The 17,704-nt window shown below is 44.4% G+C and overlaps 1 protein-coding gene across 1 annotated transcript in view; it reads left to right on the top strand.

The window, feature by feature from the left end:
- ADGRF5 (adhesion G protein-coupled receptor F5) overlaps positions 1-17,704 on the top strand; it is a 72,316-nt gene that overhangs the window by 10,632 nt on the left and 43,980 nt on the right. The window contains exons 2-3 of the mRNA XM_033100540.1: positions 5,223-5,348; positions 12,489-12,543. Coding sequence (XP_032956431.1) covers positions 5,247-5,348; positions 12,489-12,543 — 157 coding nt within the window. The 5' untranslated portion in view covers positions 5,223-5,246. The remainder of the gene's footprint in view (positions 1-5,222; positions 5,349-12,488; positions 12,544-17,704) is intronic.

Here is a 17,704-nt window from a genome sequence, read left to right as displayed (position 1 = left end):
TGTGCAGACAGCCGTCTTCTTGTGGTGTTTCCACAGGGTCCTTCCTCTGTGCAGTCTGTGCCCTAATCTCCAATTCTTACAAGTCACGGGTCCTATCGGAGTAGAGCCCACGTTCATGACCTATTGTAACTTACTTACCTGTTTAAAGACCCTGTCTCCAAATGAAGTCCCATTCTGAAACCCTGGGGGTTAGGATTTCAGCGTATCACTTTTGGAAGGCCCCAACGCAGCCCGTAACAAACTTCAGCTATGACCAGGCTCTTGTGTGCTTTGTGGGCATGGGCTCACCTTTACAACAATGCTGCAAGACAGGTCCTGTGACCCTCTTTATTCATGTCAGGAAACTGAGGCTCATCCGGGTTAAGTGTCTTGCCCGTAGTTATCAAGCGGTGCTGCTGGAAACAGAACCACAAGCCTGTTTTGCTTCAAAGCGGGTGCTCTTTCCACTGTCTCCTACTACAGGAAGGAGAGAATCACCTGAGCCTCAGGCCATCAAATTCATTCTTTTTCCAAGTTAGAACGGAACTAGCTCTGCCTTTTTTGGTGACAGGGATTGTTCAGAAAAACAGTGACCTCCTGAGGACCACGGCTGAGCGGTGGTCACAGGGGTTGGACAAGCTGCTCAAGGGAACTTCCACAAGAGGCTCCAGGGGCTGTTAACATCACCCTTTGAACTACTTCATTCCCTTTGAAACAGAGGTGGCTGTCTCTGCTTATGCTGTTCTCTTTGGCCTGAAATTCTCTTTCCTTTCTCCATTATACATGGAAGCATCACCTCTCCTTTAGGGTCTGGCAGTGACCCAGGCCACTCCAAAGCTCACTCGACTTCCCGCTGTCCGCCACTCCTGTCATGCTAACACGTGCACGCTGCAGCTCATCTTGGAGCAAGGCCAACTTGGGGGTGGTCTCACTCTGCTACCCACTAGCTGCGTGGCCTGGATGAATTCCGTGACCTCTCTGGGCCTTCATTTTCTCATCTACGAATTAGGATGAAAGTATCTATCTCACAGAATATTGTGAGAGGTAAATAATTGAATTAAGGTATTTATTATACTTAGCCCTGTCTGCACAGTAGGTTTTTAGTAAGTAGTGTCTTTATGCTTATTTTCCTTTGAGTCTACATTATTTTAATTGTATGTTTCATACCTTCCAAAGAGATTGAGAGCTTCTTAGGGGCAAAGATCATGACTCATTTTGATTCGTGAATGCATAGCACAATTTTAGGCCTGTAAAAGCAGTCTGTGTTTGTTGGTCTCCAGGTGCAAAACACATTTGATACCATATGAGACATATAACACCAGCTCAGGTAACAGCCTAGGCTATTGAACTGCATCAGAAATAGTGGGGAGGTCATACTCCCATTAATCCATTCATTCCCCCATCATTGATGGATTGCCTCCTAAATGCATTCCCCGAATATTCTGTTTCTACATAGTTTCGTTAGTAGAGGGAGAACTATAGGCTGGTGATGAAAAGCAGCAGGAGAGTGCAGGGGAGTGCTGAAAGATCAATGGATCTGAAGACCTCAAACCTCCCTGTACGTCAGAAGCATCTGAGATGCATACAGACTCTTAGCTACCACCCCTACTCCTCCGAAATTTGATTAAGTTGACTGGGATGCTAGTAAAACAACAAACAAATAAACAAAGAAAGAAATTCCCCCAGATGATGGTTCTGATGCTCAGACAGGGATAAGAACCACTGAAGCAGATGATGCACAAATACTCCAGGGAACTTCCTTCCAGGGTGGTGGTAGGGGAGGGGCCTACCCCACAGGGATAGGGGAGCGGCCACGTGACAGACTAAAGCCAGGAGCAGAGGCCGATCAAACGTGGGCTCACTTTCACTTCCTACCTTTCTGCTTCCCAAGAGGAGCCAAGGAGGTGATCAGGGCTAGGCTTCCTAGGGGAGACGGGCTGAGGGTACCAGAGAGCATGGGAAGGCAGAGCTTAGGAAATAAATCATTTCCAGAAAGAGTCCCACTATTGAACTATTTAGAAAGAGCTGAGAATCCCAATTTGATGATGACATTGGGTCATCAGACTTCACAGATGTTGTCCTTTTGTGAACATGCTTTGAACTTGCAAGGTACGCAAACCGATTTATTCCTCTTCCTACTGAAAGTCTGGGCAGGTTAAGGCTGATGAAGGGTTTCTAGGAGAGCAGTTAATCTTAAGCACTGGTGGTTTCTACGATTTGGGAGAACAGTTAATTCCCTGGTGTGTTTCAGACCCGTCAGAAAGACCTCTCCTGATGCGTAATCACTCTCCAGGGGGGTGTCCTTACAGACTGCTTCAAGGAACCCAGACTGTCATCCTCGAAATGCAGTGGCCGCTGAGAATCCCAATGGCTTATTTCTAGCATATGATGTCAAGGGTGCCTGATTTCCCTCTTTCCCTCTTCTAGCTTCACGGAAAGGAAAACAGAATTATAGGAGGCCAGGAAGTGGTCCATCAGCCCAGGCTTAGTACTGGGTATGAGATAATCCCGTGTTTCCCCGAAAATAAGACCTCACCGGAAAATAAGCCCCAGCATGATTTTTTAGGATGACATCCCCTGAACAGAAGCCCTAATGCGTCTTTTGGAGCAAAAATTAATATAAGACCCGGTCTTAATTTCGGGGAAACATGATAGTTCCCAGCTTTTTCTATGATTCAGCTTGCTCGTACTGGTTGGTGAGTTTTAGTAGAGTCAGTGTTCAGGACTTATAATTTTAAAAGAGAAAGAAATTGGGAATAGTATCAGATCATTTTCTTTCTTTCTCTGCCTCTGTTTGTCTCTGTGTCTCTTAGTCATTGTCTGCCCTTTACTCCAGGAATTTGGAATAAATATAAACTTCTAGGGGATTTACAATGAAGGGAGCCCTGCTGAAGACACATTGCATTGAATGTAGAATAATGCTCTGTGCCTTTAATGGGATACATTTGGATTTTTTCCTTCATTAGCTAAGTTAAGTAGCTTCTTCTGGCTTCCTCACAGATAACAGCAGGAGGGTTAATATATAGGTAAGAAAAGTTTGTCTTTAGGTCTCTCCCCAAATGTAGCAGCAACCTGAAAAGCTGAACTGACATTCAGCTGGTATCACTGTTCGAGCTCGTCAGGCTCATGACATACAGGTTGTCAAGTAGTTTGAAATTACCTCTCTCTCAAGGTGGTGGCATTCTCCTTTCAAGTGGAAAACCCCTCACCCTTGCCGTGTACCCGATGAGTGTACGTAGCTATTATCATTCTCCTGCATCCAGAGAACCACCCCACTTCCACAGCGTGGGATCCTCCCTACATCTCTATGTCTATTGACTTGTCATTTTTGAACAAATAAGTCAATAGACAAACGCATGTTGATTTAATCAAGAACTGTCATGGGGGAGGCTGAGGGGAGATGGGGGCCACGGACAGTCGTGTCTGGTGACCTATACAAAAGGACCAGAAGGAGCCATTTGGGGACGTTATAATTCTTGCTAACTCGACAAAAAGGCCAACATTGGGAACTGGTAGAAAGACGTGGAGTCGACTTGAGTCCCACTAATACCTGAGTCCCTCCCTGGGTGTCACATACTAAGGGAGGCTCATTCACCATTCAGTTACTAAGTCTGACAAACTGCCTCAATACAGAACCAGCTACTACAGTGCACTGTAGTAAGTTGGGTCCTGAAAAGAATAAGTTGTCTCCTAAATGCTTGATTCATCCCAGGAACCAGTTGCTATCACCAGGCTAAATCAGCCTTCCCAATACCCACGAAAGTCCATTCCTTTTCAACAAGGGAGGAAAAACCTTCAATGGAGAGCTAAGCAAAGAGTTGCCATGATTTCTCTACAGCAGACACATCTGGTCCTAAGTATCTATTCCTGTAACCTAAATCGCACAGCATTTTCAAAAAGCCACTGAGTTGCAGAATTTAAAAAATGTATTTCGTTGCCAGATTTGCCAATTGGGTCAGTTTTCCAGGGCCTTATGCTTCCCTCTTTTCCACTGGGGAAGAGGAAAAGGAGGCGGCAGGCAGCTGGTGATTGAAACACAATTCTCCCTGGCATGTGAGTCTTAGCTATCATCTGTGTGTTATCCTGGCCACGGTCCCCTGGCACTTTCTGCAATGGCGGGGCCAAGGCCCGCCTTTCCTGATTGGTTGCCCTCTGGATTCCACCAGCAATCAAAGTGAAAACCATGGCAGACTTCATCCCTGGAGTTCTTCATGGCTTTTAATTGCATGTGAGTCTTAGAAAAGTCCGTGAGAGAATTAGAGGCGGTATAATGATCCCCATTTCACAGATGGGGGGAGCTTGGACTCAGAAAAGATAAGTGGCTTACTCAAGGATGCATGGTTAGTTTACAGTAATCCCTACCTCTGTCTCTTAGTCTAGTCCTCTCTCCAGAAAAATACGTGGACATAGAAAAGTCAGTAAGGAAAGGAGACTGCACAAAGTAGTTTGTCTTGGTCCTCAGACCCACGAGGGTTGGGATTCTTCCATCTGATACTCTACTTTTTAAAGGCCACCGTGAGTAATCTGCTCACCAAAATCTGTTTGCATCACCAGCATTGTAAAAAGGCAGCTATCACAAATCAATACATAGGATGGGATATATTATATTAATATTCTATATTACCTGATATAATTTGATAGAGTTTTATCATGAAATACAACTTATATTTTATGACTTAAGCCCAGGATTTTCCATACTTGTGGGTTGTAGCCCAGTAATACGGTCGTGAAGTCAATTTCATGCGTTGCTACCAGAAGGAAAAGAAAGATAGGATAGACTAGAATTGAAAATATCAGAATGTGTTGCATGTAGCAAAGGTAAGTATCGTTTTCTGAAATCCTTTGTTCATATACATATATTATGTATACTAGATCACAATGTTAAAAGTATTTCTTACTGAATAGTCTTTCCCTTTTTCTTGCTTTCCCTCTTTCTCCACTTTCTCTTTTCTCATTCTTTCTCTCTTGTTCTCCATGTATATATACCCAAATGTCTGCCACCGTAGTTTTATTTACAGGCACTAACCCCCATCTTCCCCAACCCTCATCCTTTCTGACATTTCCACAGCCAAGGGTCTGCAGCACAGGCTGTTCTGAGGAGTTGATACCTTTATGCTCCTTCCTTTCTCCCTTCTATTGAAAAGGTCCTTTTATAGCGTGACTTTCAAGACAGGGCTTGCAAATTCTTTCCGTGTTTCATAAATAAAGTGTTCTATCTCTGAACCATCACATTTCCATTTTAGGCAAAGCAACGCAAACTTGAAGAAATGAAATCTCCTGGGAGAACCACCTTGTGCTTTGTGATCATTGTGATTTATTCTTCCCGAGTTACACTGAACTTGAATTTAGAGTCTATTGTTCATCCTTGGGTGAGTAAATCCACATCTGCCATATTTTCCCTTGTCACATTTTTCTGATTTCCTGGGAACGTCACAAACGGAAATTGCTTTAAAAAAATTTTTTTTACAGCCTTTGAGAAAATGTTGCAAATAGGGGTAGAGAGCAGTGAACATAAAAGGATATTCGTGTACCTACGGGGCCACAGCTCTGAAATCAGGGGTAGTATCAAGGGGACATCCCTCAGGCTTCCCTCCTTAATTAAACGGCCACCTCTAGGCCTGAAGTTCCTCTCTGTGAAACTGACAACAATGACTATAAAGCAGATTTTTTTGGACTGGGAAGGACACATGTTCTCAAAGGATTCATTTTAACTTGAGCATCATCACACTAGAACACATTTCAAAAGGTGTTAATCTGTGTGTGTATGTGTCGCGTCGAGTGCAACACAGGCAGTAAGAGAACGAGAAGGGGCAGCGAAGGGTTAAGAAAGAAACAGAAATCAAGAAAGTTATGAAACAAGGGGCCAAGAGTCTCCCAGCCTCAAAGGACTGAGAGCCCCGAATCGAGCTGCCTTCTGGCTTTTATTGATGAACACACAAGGAAGTAGCATTGTTTTCTCCACGGTCTGCGAATCTCATACATCATACCAGAAAACTGATTCAAATCAGTCACCCTTGCCTGCAATCAGCTGGAATAGAACGTCCCATGATGTCTTAACAATTATGATATGTGCCTCCCCAGGGACAAATCCTTTATGCTAAATCTTATTGTTAAGAATGGAAGGAGAACTGATGTTATCACACCATTGACTCACTTCCCACACAGGTTGTGGGAAGGAATATAGCCACATAGGCAGAAGCTCTCCTTAGCCGGGGGAATGTGGGGGGCTGTGCCCACCTCTGTTGACCCCGTGAGTTCTTCTGGTGGTCCCCACGCGGTTCCGCCTGGCTTGGGTTGTTCCTCCCCGGAGGAATCGTACCCGTCATTGGCTGACCAACCATCTTTTGGGGGCCAAACAGAGAGCCATGAAGTGTAAGCACAAAGATGAAGCGAAGTCCCTGAAAGGAACAGTCTCACAGACTCTTCTTTCTTTAGGGATAGGCCCGAGGGGACAGACGGGTAGGCTGCTGCGTGACAACATGTATGACAATCTCAGATTGATATAATTGATGGGGCCATAGAGAGCATCTAAGCTTTTTTGCTGACAAAATTATCCAGTTTGTTTTGTCTTTCCGGAGTTAATGGGAGTTTAGCTTAACTGAAGGGTTGATAAGTAAGTACTCTCTTATTTTTTGTGTGGGAATTATTCAGTTATTCTTTCCTTAGCTTACTCCTCACAGAGAGAGCGTGTGTTAGAGGTTATGAATTCTTGGAAGACTGATGTAATTCTCTCTGTGTCTCAGTTTCTTCCTCTGTAAAACAACGATAGTAACAGTGCTGATTTCCTATGATTGCAGTGAGAATTAAATTAGTGAATATTTATAAGATGCCTTAGCACAGTGCATGGCACAGGTTGAGTGCTGTATCTTTGCTATTATTATTCGTTTTCATACTGTATTGGGGTTTTTTTCCTACTGATTTTTTTAAAAAGACAGTTTAGTGTTACTTTATTTAATCTGTCGCTATTGTTACAGCTTCATTGGTAGATTTCAGCATTGTAAAAATGTCTCTTTTTTCCCTGCTTGGCACTTTTAAATTTTAATTCTTCCATTCCAGCTGTCAATCCTGTTTTTGTATTTGTGTGTGTCTGATCTTTGCCCTTTATTTTTTGTTTAGCCTTTACTATATCACTTTGCTTTAAGGGTTCTTGTATAAACAACATGCGTTTAAGGCTTTTTTTCCTTTTACATCAAATCTGAGGAAATCTGACTTTGATTGTGGATATAAAAAAAATAGTATTATTTGCACTTAATGTCATATCTAAAATGCTTGATCTTACTTTCAGGATTTTGTTTTAAGATTTGATACACTTCCAGTTTTCTGTTTTTGTGTCTTTTATTGTTTAACCTGTTTTTTGGTTGGTTGGTTGGTTTGTCTTTTTTTATATCTCTCATGACCTGCGAGGTATACTTTGTGTGTCACTTCTTCCAAACTCCAGTGTGCAGAGTATAACCCGTGCAGTCCTGTGCAGCAGCTTGCTCATAGAGAGGAGAGAAATGTTGACATTTCCTGTGGATTCACCTGGTCAAAGCAGAGCTCTAGTTATTCCAGGAATGTGGGGAGAAAGCCAGGGTGTGAGGTGATCTCAGCCATGGGGTTAGCCTTGCCTCAGTTCCAGAGTTTCCTAGTGTTTGTGGCTACAGCAGTGCCATCCCACTGTGCCAGGCTGGCGCTCATCACAGTGGCCCTAAGAAAGCCTCTCCATCTGCCTGGTGGTGCAAGCAGGGCAGGGGATACGCCACCGACTTCCCAGGACTGCTAGTAGAATTTGACCTTCACCTTCCTAGGTCCCACCACCACCCCAAAGGGCCCCACTTTTCCTCCCTAGATCTGCCTTCAAGATATACCTAATATCTTCATACAGCTGAAAGGCCAAAGACCCCCACTGGCGGGGTGCACCTGGGCCTGCCTTATCAGCTTATACTGCCCTAAGCCTCCTCTCAGCGCCCACACTGACCTCCCACCATTTTAAATGCCACATGTGGTGACCTTAAAAAGAACAACAACAAAAAAAAAACCTGTAGCTTTTTAGGAATAAAACTTACCACGTTGACCATTTTTAAGTGTATATAGTTCAGTTGTGTTAAATATATTCACGTAGTCGTGTAACCAATCTGCACAGCTTTTTCATCTGAAAATATATACCTATTTAAAAAAACGCCTTCCCACTCCCCCTTGCCCCCAGCACCTGACAACCATCCTTCTACTTTCTGTCTCTATGATTTTGACCACTTCGAAGTACCTCATATAAGTGGAGTCACACAGTATTTGTCTTTTTGTGACCGGTTCATTTTCCTTACCATAATGTCCTAACAGTGTATCTATGTGGTAGTATGCGTCCAAATTTCCTTCCTTCCTTAAGATTGAATAATGATCCATTGAACGTATATCCCACGTTTTCTTTATCCACTTATCCATCAATGGATCCTTGGGTTGCTTTCAACTCTTGGTTGTTGTGAATAGTGCTGCTAAGAACATGGGTGTGCAAATATGGGGTGATGGGCTTTCCAAGTGTGACTGATGTAGCTTCTCACACTTCAGTGTGGGTATGAATCCACCTGTGGACCTTCTTAAAATGCAGATTTCAATTCAGCAAGTCTGGGGTAGGGCCTGGACTGTTGCCCTTGTCCCAGCTGCAATGGCCACACTTTGAGAAGCCAGGCTGTCGACTCTCAACTTCGCCTCAGCCCTGAGTCTGAAGCCTGGCTCTGACGCTCACTAGCTTTGCAAACTTAGTCACTTTTCTTCATCTCCCTTCACCGGTGTCCCCTACATAATATGAGCATGAACAGGAGCTCCTTCATCAGTTGGCTGTGAGGATTAAACGTTCTCGTACGTGTATGTCTTAGCACAGTGACTAGCGCAGAGCAAGTACTTAAGATTTGGTGGTTATTTTTACTATTGTAGTACAAATACACCTGTGTTGATGTGCCTATGCAACGAGACATTCCAACAGGATCCTTGCTGAAACAATTATTTAACGTGGAGGCAAAGATGTTAAATCTGGGATTCCAGGTCAAGACAAAAAGAAATGAGTAACAGGGCCTTGCCATGGAGGGGTGAGATCTGGTGACAGCCGGGGACTTTGGGGACCACCTTGTTTGTCGTCAGGTTCCCCGGAAATTTTCTTTTCTACCCGTAAAATGCTACGTCTCGTTACTGACTGATTGCCCACTCCTACTTCAGGCTGTCACCCCCATCCCCGTAGTTATTTGTAAAGTCATCATGTCCAACAGGTGGAGCATTTCCTGGAGTTGGTGACCTTGTGTCTTCCGGCTGCAGCTTGGCCATCAGGAAATGCCCTCTGGACAGAGCTGGCCATTGTCGCTCAGACACTCACCTGGGTTCTGCTACATGGACAAGCAGAGGGAGTCCCAGCTGGAGGCTGTGTTCTCTTGGCTGAAGAAAATATTTAGCTGAGCCCTGGGAGCCCCTGGCAGGATCTATGTTTTCTCATGAGATCTCAGCACCCAAAGTTTAAGAGAAAAGGCAAGTTCTGGAATCTCACAGTTTCCAGAACTTGGGTGACAGGAAGACTCAAGAGGGAAAGGCTAGGCGCCCGTGGGCCCCAGGCCAGCTGGCCACACTGGCACACACCACCGCCAGAGACTGCACAAACGTTTGTTGTGCCTGGCACATTATTTATCACAATGTTAAGAAACTGAGGCTTAGAATGAAGGTGTGACATTTCCAACCAGGAAGAGCGGAGGTGCTGGGATTCAGTTCTTGGTGTGACTCCAGCATTTGCCTTATTGAAAGCCAGGCCCCATGACTTGGCAGCCAGCCCTTTGTTCCTTCTCAAATCTGGGAAGGCCAAGGGTAGTCACCACCGCCACTGGGGACCTCCTCAGAGGTTTTATTGCTGTCAGTATGGTTGTTCCCATATGATTGTGCGGCTCAAAATAGAATGTAGGTTATTCTCACAAAAAGTTGTGAATCCTCACTGAACACATAGAGGCAGTAGGTGACAGAGTTGTGGAAGCTGCACTTTGCAAACATGTGCCCTGAAAGTTCCAGATAATCATTCTAAAGATTCAAGAAATAGTTAAAAGACAGTGTTTCTCGAAAGGCGGCCTCACGTCCAGGGAGGAGCTGATTAATCAGGCAGTTTTCTTCACTCCACCCCAGACCTACTAAGTCAGATTCGGGGGAGTGGAGGCAAGTGGTCCTGATGCTCACAAAGATTTGAAATACTCTGCACGAGAGAGCGGAAATGTGTCTTGAGTTTAGCATACAACTACCAGCCGCAAGTCCTCAGTTCTTTATTCCCACTGGAAAATGGAGAAAATGAAATCTCGACCTGGGAGAGCTGCCCAAAGGTGACCTGCAGTGGTCACCTTCTCCTGGGCTGAGGCTCCCAACTGCAGCCCATGAAGAGTAGACAAAGAAAGCTTGCCCATGGTTCCCCACTCCCCACCCAGGCTTAGGGAGGATGGAGGCAGGGATGCAAGGAAAGGATCTTCCCCTCCTCCTGGGCACAGAACCAAAGCGGCCTCCAGGGGAAGGTGGGCAGGAACCAGCCCTGTGCATTTGCTTCTTCCGCTCCTTCTGGGTTCCTGCACATTTCAGCACAGCTGAAATAACCTCACTGCAAATGAAGCAGCAACTGGGCTTTTAAATTTCCAATCATTCTCCATCATGCCATTACTCATTTCTTCAAGAATATTTATGAACTATCAGGTACACAATTTCTCCCCAATTCCTAAGGATGTTAATACTAGTTATTGAAAACAAAGACGGGCTAGAAGGAGGCAATAGAGAAAGAAAAAGTGCGAGGTAAAGGGAGCCTGGGTCCTGAAACAAATCCACAGTTCCCTGGGATATCTCCTGATCAGATGATGCAATGCCTGTGTGGACAGGGCAGACTTTGGAGCCAGACTAGCTGGGTTCAAATCCTGGCTCTGCCATTTAAAGGCTGTGTGACCTTTGCCAAATTAGTTGACTTCTCTGTGCCTGTGTTTCTGATCAGTGAGTTGTGGATAATAACAGTGTTTGCATTTTAGGCTGTCGTGAGAACTAAATACGTTAGCACACATCAAGTACTCAACAGTGCCTGACACAGGGTGTTGAGTACATCTTAGGAATTATTATTTTTGTTATCACTGTGATGTGAGATAACTAGAAAATAATGGTAGACGCCACAGATGGCAGACGAAGCTCAGCCATGGGTGGGGTTTGTAGGTGTGTGGAGTTCATGGTAAAGGACAAATTTCTGTGGGCAGGGGTTCTCTGGGGAGACTTCATAGAGGTGAGGCTCTTCTACTGAGCCTCGAAGGGAGTTCAGATAGGGAAGCACATCACAGGAAAACCCACTTGGAGGCAGGGATGAGCTAGGAGACATGTGTCAGGTCAAGGGGACCAGCTGTGGAACTGGCAATGTCAATAAATGTCAGTTCTTAAACAAAGGACCCACGTGATGATAGGAGATGACTTTATAGAGATGAAGCAAGAGGCGGTGTGCAGACAGAGGGATCCATGTAAATGGTGCCCCTAGAACCGTGCGATGCCCTGTCCTGTAATAGCATTTACGGTGTCACCAAAACTAGGCTCAGTGTTTTATATTTATTCATTCTTTGATCTTCACAACAACCTAATGAAGGAAGCTATTTTTATCCCTATATTATAAGTGACTACTGAGGCACAGACAGGTTAAGTAACTTGCACAAGGTCACACAGCCATTTTATGGCAGAGCGCAGATTTGATTTCAATGTCTGCAGCGTCTTTATTCTTAACTATTGTATGTACTATTGTATGTATGATATAACCAACAATTATTAGGAGTTTACTATGTGCCACATTGCAGTTTGCTTAATTCTCATAACAATTCTACGAGGTCGGTACCAACACTATTCCATTTTACAGAAAAGAAAACTGAGGCTCAGAGAGGATAAATATGTCCCTCAAAGTCACATAGCTAGTAAGTGGCACAGCCTTGCACCCAGGCAGTCTGACTCCGGAGCTGACTTTTGTGGCTCCTGCCACAGAAAGCAACAGTGGGATCCATCCGGGAGAAAAAAGACCGAGGAATGAGAAAATAATTTCTAAGCATGGAAAATCTAAAATGGCCCTCATGTTGCAGAAATATTGGGGTGGGGCCAGGCTGAGTGCCAAGAAGAGGTCGTGAGACTTGTCAAAAATGTCACTGGAATGACTCAGGGTTCAAATTTTAGGCAGAGAGAGCACAAGTTGAGAACACCATCAGTTATATTTCTTGACAAGACGCAAACTGCGGGAACTCCAAGAACCTCAGATATGGTGATTTCTTCCAATCCTGGATCTAGAGTCTGGTCTATCAAAAGTGAATTCCCAGGTCACAGCACGGAGGCGACTCCTTTTCATTTTCCCGACTGTCGAGTTGCTGATTGCCTGACATCCACTGGGCACAAGGTGCTAACATAGAATCTGCAACGCTAAACTTAGCTCTAACATTTTGGGGCATGTGAGCAGAAAGCTGTAGTGAAAAGGCATCTCTAACACTAACTGACCCTTTTCTAAAATGTTCTTTCAGATTCTCCATGAACATGAACTAGTGGGGGAAGAGCCACTAAGGCAAAAAAGAGCAGGTACGTAAACACTTTGCTTGGCAATCCCTTCTAGTAAGTTCGATCAAATGACATTTGCTGCAACTTTTCAAAACACTGCAATCTACGTAATTCAGTCTCCAAGCACATCCGGGTTCAATTTCTAGAAGTAACTAAAAAGGAACTGCACTCTCTACTCCATCAAATGGCGTGAAACGGTCTTAGCAACACATCCCAATCCCCCTTTCCTCTCCCATCACTGCTCCTCAGGTCCTGGTTATTTGCCTGGGCCTCTCTCCTCAGCTGCCCTCCTCCACCACCAAAACGCCTGCTTCTCTACTCTCATCGCAGCAGCCTTTCCTTTGGCCTTTTTGTCACCCCTTCTGTTTTCACTCATCATTTTATTTTGGAGATCAACTTAACCGCTAGACTGGAGTCCTTTTCCTCTGTCTGTCTCCCACTCTAATTTTCCCATTGAATTCCAAAAAATGGTCTGGAAAGCATAGGTTCCAGCCTTTGGAGAGTTGAGGGCAGCTGAGAGCTGTGAACACTCATTCTTGCAAGCTCCTCCGTGTCCTGTCCTGTGTGCAGGCCTCTGGGCAGATGTCAGTGTCTGTCTGTAAGCTGGCTTGTCCCAGGACCAGATCCTCCTAATTCCCTCATAGTAACCTTTCGAAAGCATCAATCTGATTGTGTTGTTTCCCTGCATTAAGTTCTCCATGGGCTCCCAATTGCCTCGGAGATCAAATCGAATCACCTGCTCGCGTCGTACCGGACCCTGCGTGCTTTTCCCACATGTTCTCCAATCCCATTCACACAGTCAACGCCACCATCCCTCTTTGTCAGGGGGACTCCAACTCAAATCGCAGTTCACATGGGCTCCTGGCATGCACGGCCTTCCATCAAATCCCCAGACAGGGAGGGGCTGATTTTCTAATTTCCCTTTGCCCTTGATACATTCCCACAGCACAACATTTGTCCCAGCACATTGTAATTATTTTGCTTCCTGTTTGTCATCCCTTGTAGACAAGAGCTCCCTTGAACTCTCTTCCTCTTTCTAGCCTGGCTTCTAGCCCAGTTTCTGAATAAATGAGTGAACAAATGAAAAGTGCATGTCTCTGTCATAGCTGCCCCTTTGTGAGTTCAGAGGATCCGTTCTTATTGTTAAGAGTCTGCTGGCCAAGTGGCTGTATCAGCTGGGTAGCAAGTAAAACTTCTTAACTCTAGCACTGTGATGGAATCATTTTCCCGGCATGCTGTGACTTGGTCTATTCAGTCCTGTGGTCTAAAAGAGATGCTGGGCCAAAGACAGCAGGCTCGCCCTCAGGTCCGGGTCGAGGTGTCTGTTAGAGCCCCTCCCAGTATGGCAACCAGACCCAACGGCTGGGAAATGAGAATTTGACCCCATTTCATTAACCTCCCAAAACGCTCATTGGAAGGTCGTGTCATTGATCATTTCCTCTTTCCTTTTCTTTCTTTTCTTTTTTCTTTTCCTTTCTCTTCTTTTCTCTTCTCTTTCTGCTTCTACGTTAGCCTGTTTTATATCCCTATGGGAGCTTCACTCCCCTTTTCTTTCCTCCTTCCTTCAATGGTCTGCAGTACAGACTAACCTGCCTGGGCTTTAACACAAGCATCGTTACATCTACCTCTTTTTTTGAGCCCTCCTGCACACCCTGACAGGAACAGGGCCAGAGGTATCCCCATTCAGTATTTTGAAAGACTTTTCTTTTTAAAGTCAAACACTTTGCTGGTGAATTCTAGCTCCAGGTTTCTGTCAGCTTCTTTTGGGGCCCAGGCTGTCAGCTTCCTCAGGGGCAGTTGGTGACGGTACAGCGATAAAAGTAACGTCTTCCTGCACTTCTGAGCCAGGCCCTTTATGACCCACGGCAACAGCGTGAGAGGAAACCACTTCTACATCTAAGGATTGGACATTCCAAAAATTTTCCAGACGTGCTTTCATTAAAAACAATCAAGACAATGATAAATCGCCATGAAAACATGTTTTCCATTTATTCTATGTGGTCCTCTGGGCTCTTGGGCCTCTACTCACCATCTGCAGAAGATGGATTGGCCTGGGTACTTTTACAAAATCACTGAAGTGAGAAATGGCCATGGAAAGGTCTGGGCGCTAGACTGCAGACACCCAAAATGTATGGTGTAATAAAGAGTCACTCTCCAGGAAAACTAGGAAAGAAAGCAGTAGGAGGGTTACATTCAGCAGAGACCGCACAGAGGTGTCTGTGTTCTGCTTGGTGAGTTAAGTAACTGAGGTGTTAGGATTGGGCTCCGATTGGCAGAGTCGCGTTCCCTTTTCTGTATACATACCTCTCTCTTTCTGGAGCTTAGTTCCAGAAAGGGACAAATAATGGTTCCAAGAGAAAGAGAATTCTCAAAAAAAGAATTTCCTATTGAGGCACTGGACCACATCTTTAGGATTTGAGATAGAACTGTCTTTAAAGGTAGCATCAATATTCATATTTATTCTCAGAACACTGTGGACCCCTTCTAAATCACTTTGGTCAATTATACAGCTTCATTGAGCCCTTGAGATATATACAGTGTCTGTATATGTATATGTATATCTCTCTATATATAGATCACATATGTATATATCACATATGTATATATCACATAAATATCACACACACAAACACATATATATACATACAAATATACAAATATATATGTATAGCATATATATTACATATACAGCACATACACAGGGTGCCAAAAAAATGTGTACACATTTTAAGAAAGGAAAAAATCTATTAAAATTGTAATACTCAATACATACCAATAACAAAAGATGAGTACAAGTCACGTTTGACTTCTGCAATTACAAGAGAAGCTCAAAGTGGTTACCATCAGTTTAATTTTAATACAGTTTTTTTCCTTTCTTAAAATGTGTATACATTTTTGACACCCTTTCTATATGTATCACATATATCACACACACACAGACACACGTCATTTCCTCAGTAATTGAAAGAATTAAATTATATTGTATACATATCCTTTGAAAAAAGTTAATGGCATTATCTATCTGACAGGTTATTTATTTTTTGTCTACTTTAAACTTTTTTTTAATTAAAAACAAAGTCCATTGATTTATTTATAAAAATCATACTGTATTTGAAAAGGCCTCAATATCCCTGGTACAGAGAAGGCCCCACATAACTACTGAAGGCAGGAAGATGGATGCCGTTATGTGAGTTAGCATTTTAGGAAAACTATTTCAAAACTATGGGAAGAGAAGTTTGCACGAAAACCCCAGAGGCCAGAGACAAGAATAAATGTGTTAGAGCTGAGTGAGTTTTGGGGAACAGAGAGAAATAAGCATGGATCGAAGCATCCAGAATTGTGTCCTGATTACACCAGAAAGTGGATTCTAGACCAGCTGAGAGGCTGGCACAGAGAAGAGACGGAGGGAAACCATCTGAAGTGAAAGTTAGCCGGATGGTTATGGCTCAGTGAACTAGACGAGGAAGTCAGTGCCTGGGAGACTCGCGAGGAAGCTCAGGTGTGTGGACCACCATTGCAATGCATGAGTCCCTGGAGTGAAATAGAAGAGGAGCAAAGGGAATGCTTGTGGACGGCGTTTGGAGAAGTGGATCAAAAGGACCTGGAGACAAATCTGATGTGGGGGTGAAGGGGTGCGATGACCACGTGACCCTCCAGGAGGGCACAAACCTGGGTGACTGGGGGATGTGGAGGCCAGAGGTGGAAACTGGAGTTGGAATGAAAATCGTATTTTGGAGGTTTGCCAATCCACTTAAAGTTTCATCTTAAGGGTATTATCCTTCAGAGGGGACTGACAGTCAAAGTTATTGGTTAGAGTCACACAAATGTGACCTCTATGTCACTTTGTAAAATTCTCTATGCCAGGTTTCTAATGAGTCTTCCACCCTGGCTGAAGAGTCCCCATGGGTTTTTCTTTGGCTTCCAAAGGAATGATTAGTAGGAGACAAAATGCCAAGAAAAGGGGATCGAGGACATCCTAACCCTGCACGCTTACCTTTTTCACATCTTGTTTCACATTAGTGAGAACAAGGATTCTGCTAGGTTGGGTTGCTGGCTGCCAGTACAGGAATTCCTGAATGTATTTGCAGATCTGGAAGCCCAGGTGTGCTGGCGCTTTGGGATCCAGGTCCAGGAAATGCTGTGCAATTTTCCAGGTTGAGGAACAGATTTGGGGGTGTTCATGGCTTTCACCTTTCTTGTGACAGTATGTGGCCTTTAGTGGTCTGAGGAGGCATTTAGTGGTGGCAGAGTAAGATGAGAAGGCTGGGTGCTCTTGGCCCGCTGTTTGGTTTTAGGGTTGACCTTGAATGTTGGGAGTGATTTAATTTTCTGATTAGTGTTGCTTGTTTGTTAACTATCACAAAGGTGAGAGCTGACTGGAAGAGCCTTAGTTTTTCTTGAGCTACCAGCAGACACCTGCATAGGCTATAATCATTACAGTTTTTCGTCATCAGGATTAGTATTTCTACCTGCTGTTTCAGAATGGCTATTCTATGCCAGACGATTTGCTAGGGGGCTTCATGCAGTCTCCCAACTGCTTCACAGCAATTCTGCAAAGAAAATATTACCCTAATTTAAAGATGCGTGAAGGGTGGCTCACAAAGGTGAATGGCCTGCTCAGGCAAGAAGGAATTCCACCCCACGCTCTCTGGCTCAGAGGCCACCGTTTTCAATATCGACTTCTAGCCTGTGAGGTTCCGCGTGGTTCTTGGAGCAGCTTGGTAGAGCGAGGAGCACTGGCACCAGCATCTTCATCTTACTGGGAAAAGAACTTATGTGGGGCTGGCTTTGATGATTCGGGTATATGATGAGCCTGTAGAATTGATTCTTTCCCCTAGACTTCACATCCCAGTATTTCATGACACAGGGCTGCCCCTTCTCCTCCATCCCTACCCACCAGGTAAGACACAGCCAGGGGTTCTGGTGGTTTACCCCTGTGTGAACAAACCTTGCTAAAAGCTAAACAGAGAACAGGATCCTGTGACTATCTGCTGACCATTGCCCAGTAGGATACAATGATGCTGGCAGATTGCTACCTACTAAAACATGTCAAGATACAAGCGGAAGAACAGGCATCTCTTGAAACCTGCTACAGAACTAAGGGGGGAGAAACAAGAGAGCCACATCCGGTGATAAAGAAGTATTGTCCCCTTCGGTCAAGAGAAAACTACACCCAACCTTG

This window comes from Rhinolophus ferrumequinum, chromosome 3 (genome assembly GCF_004115265.2).
Source record: "Rhinolophus ferrumequinum isolate MPI-CBG mRhiFer1 chromosome 3, mRhiFer1_v1.p, whole genome shotgun sequence".
NCBI lineage: Eukaryota > Metazoa > Chordata > Mammalia > Chiroptera > Rhinolophidae > Rhinolophus > Rhinolophus ferrumequinum.
The sequence above is the reverse complement of the archived record's forward strand: the minus strand, read 5'-3'. Positions and strand labels throughout refer to the sequence as shown.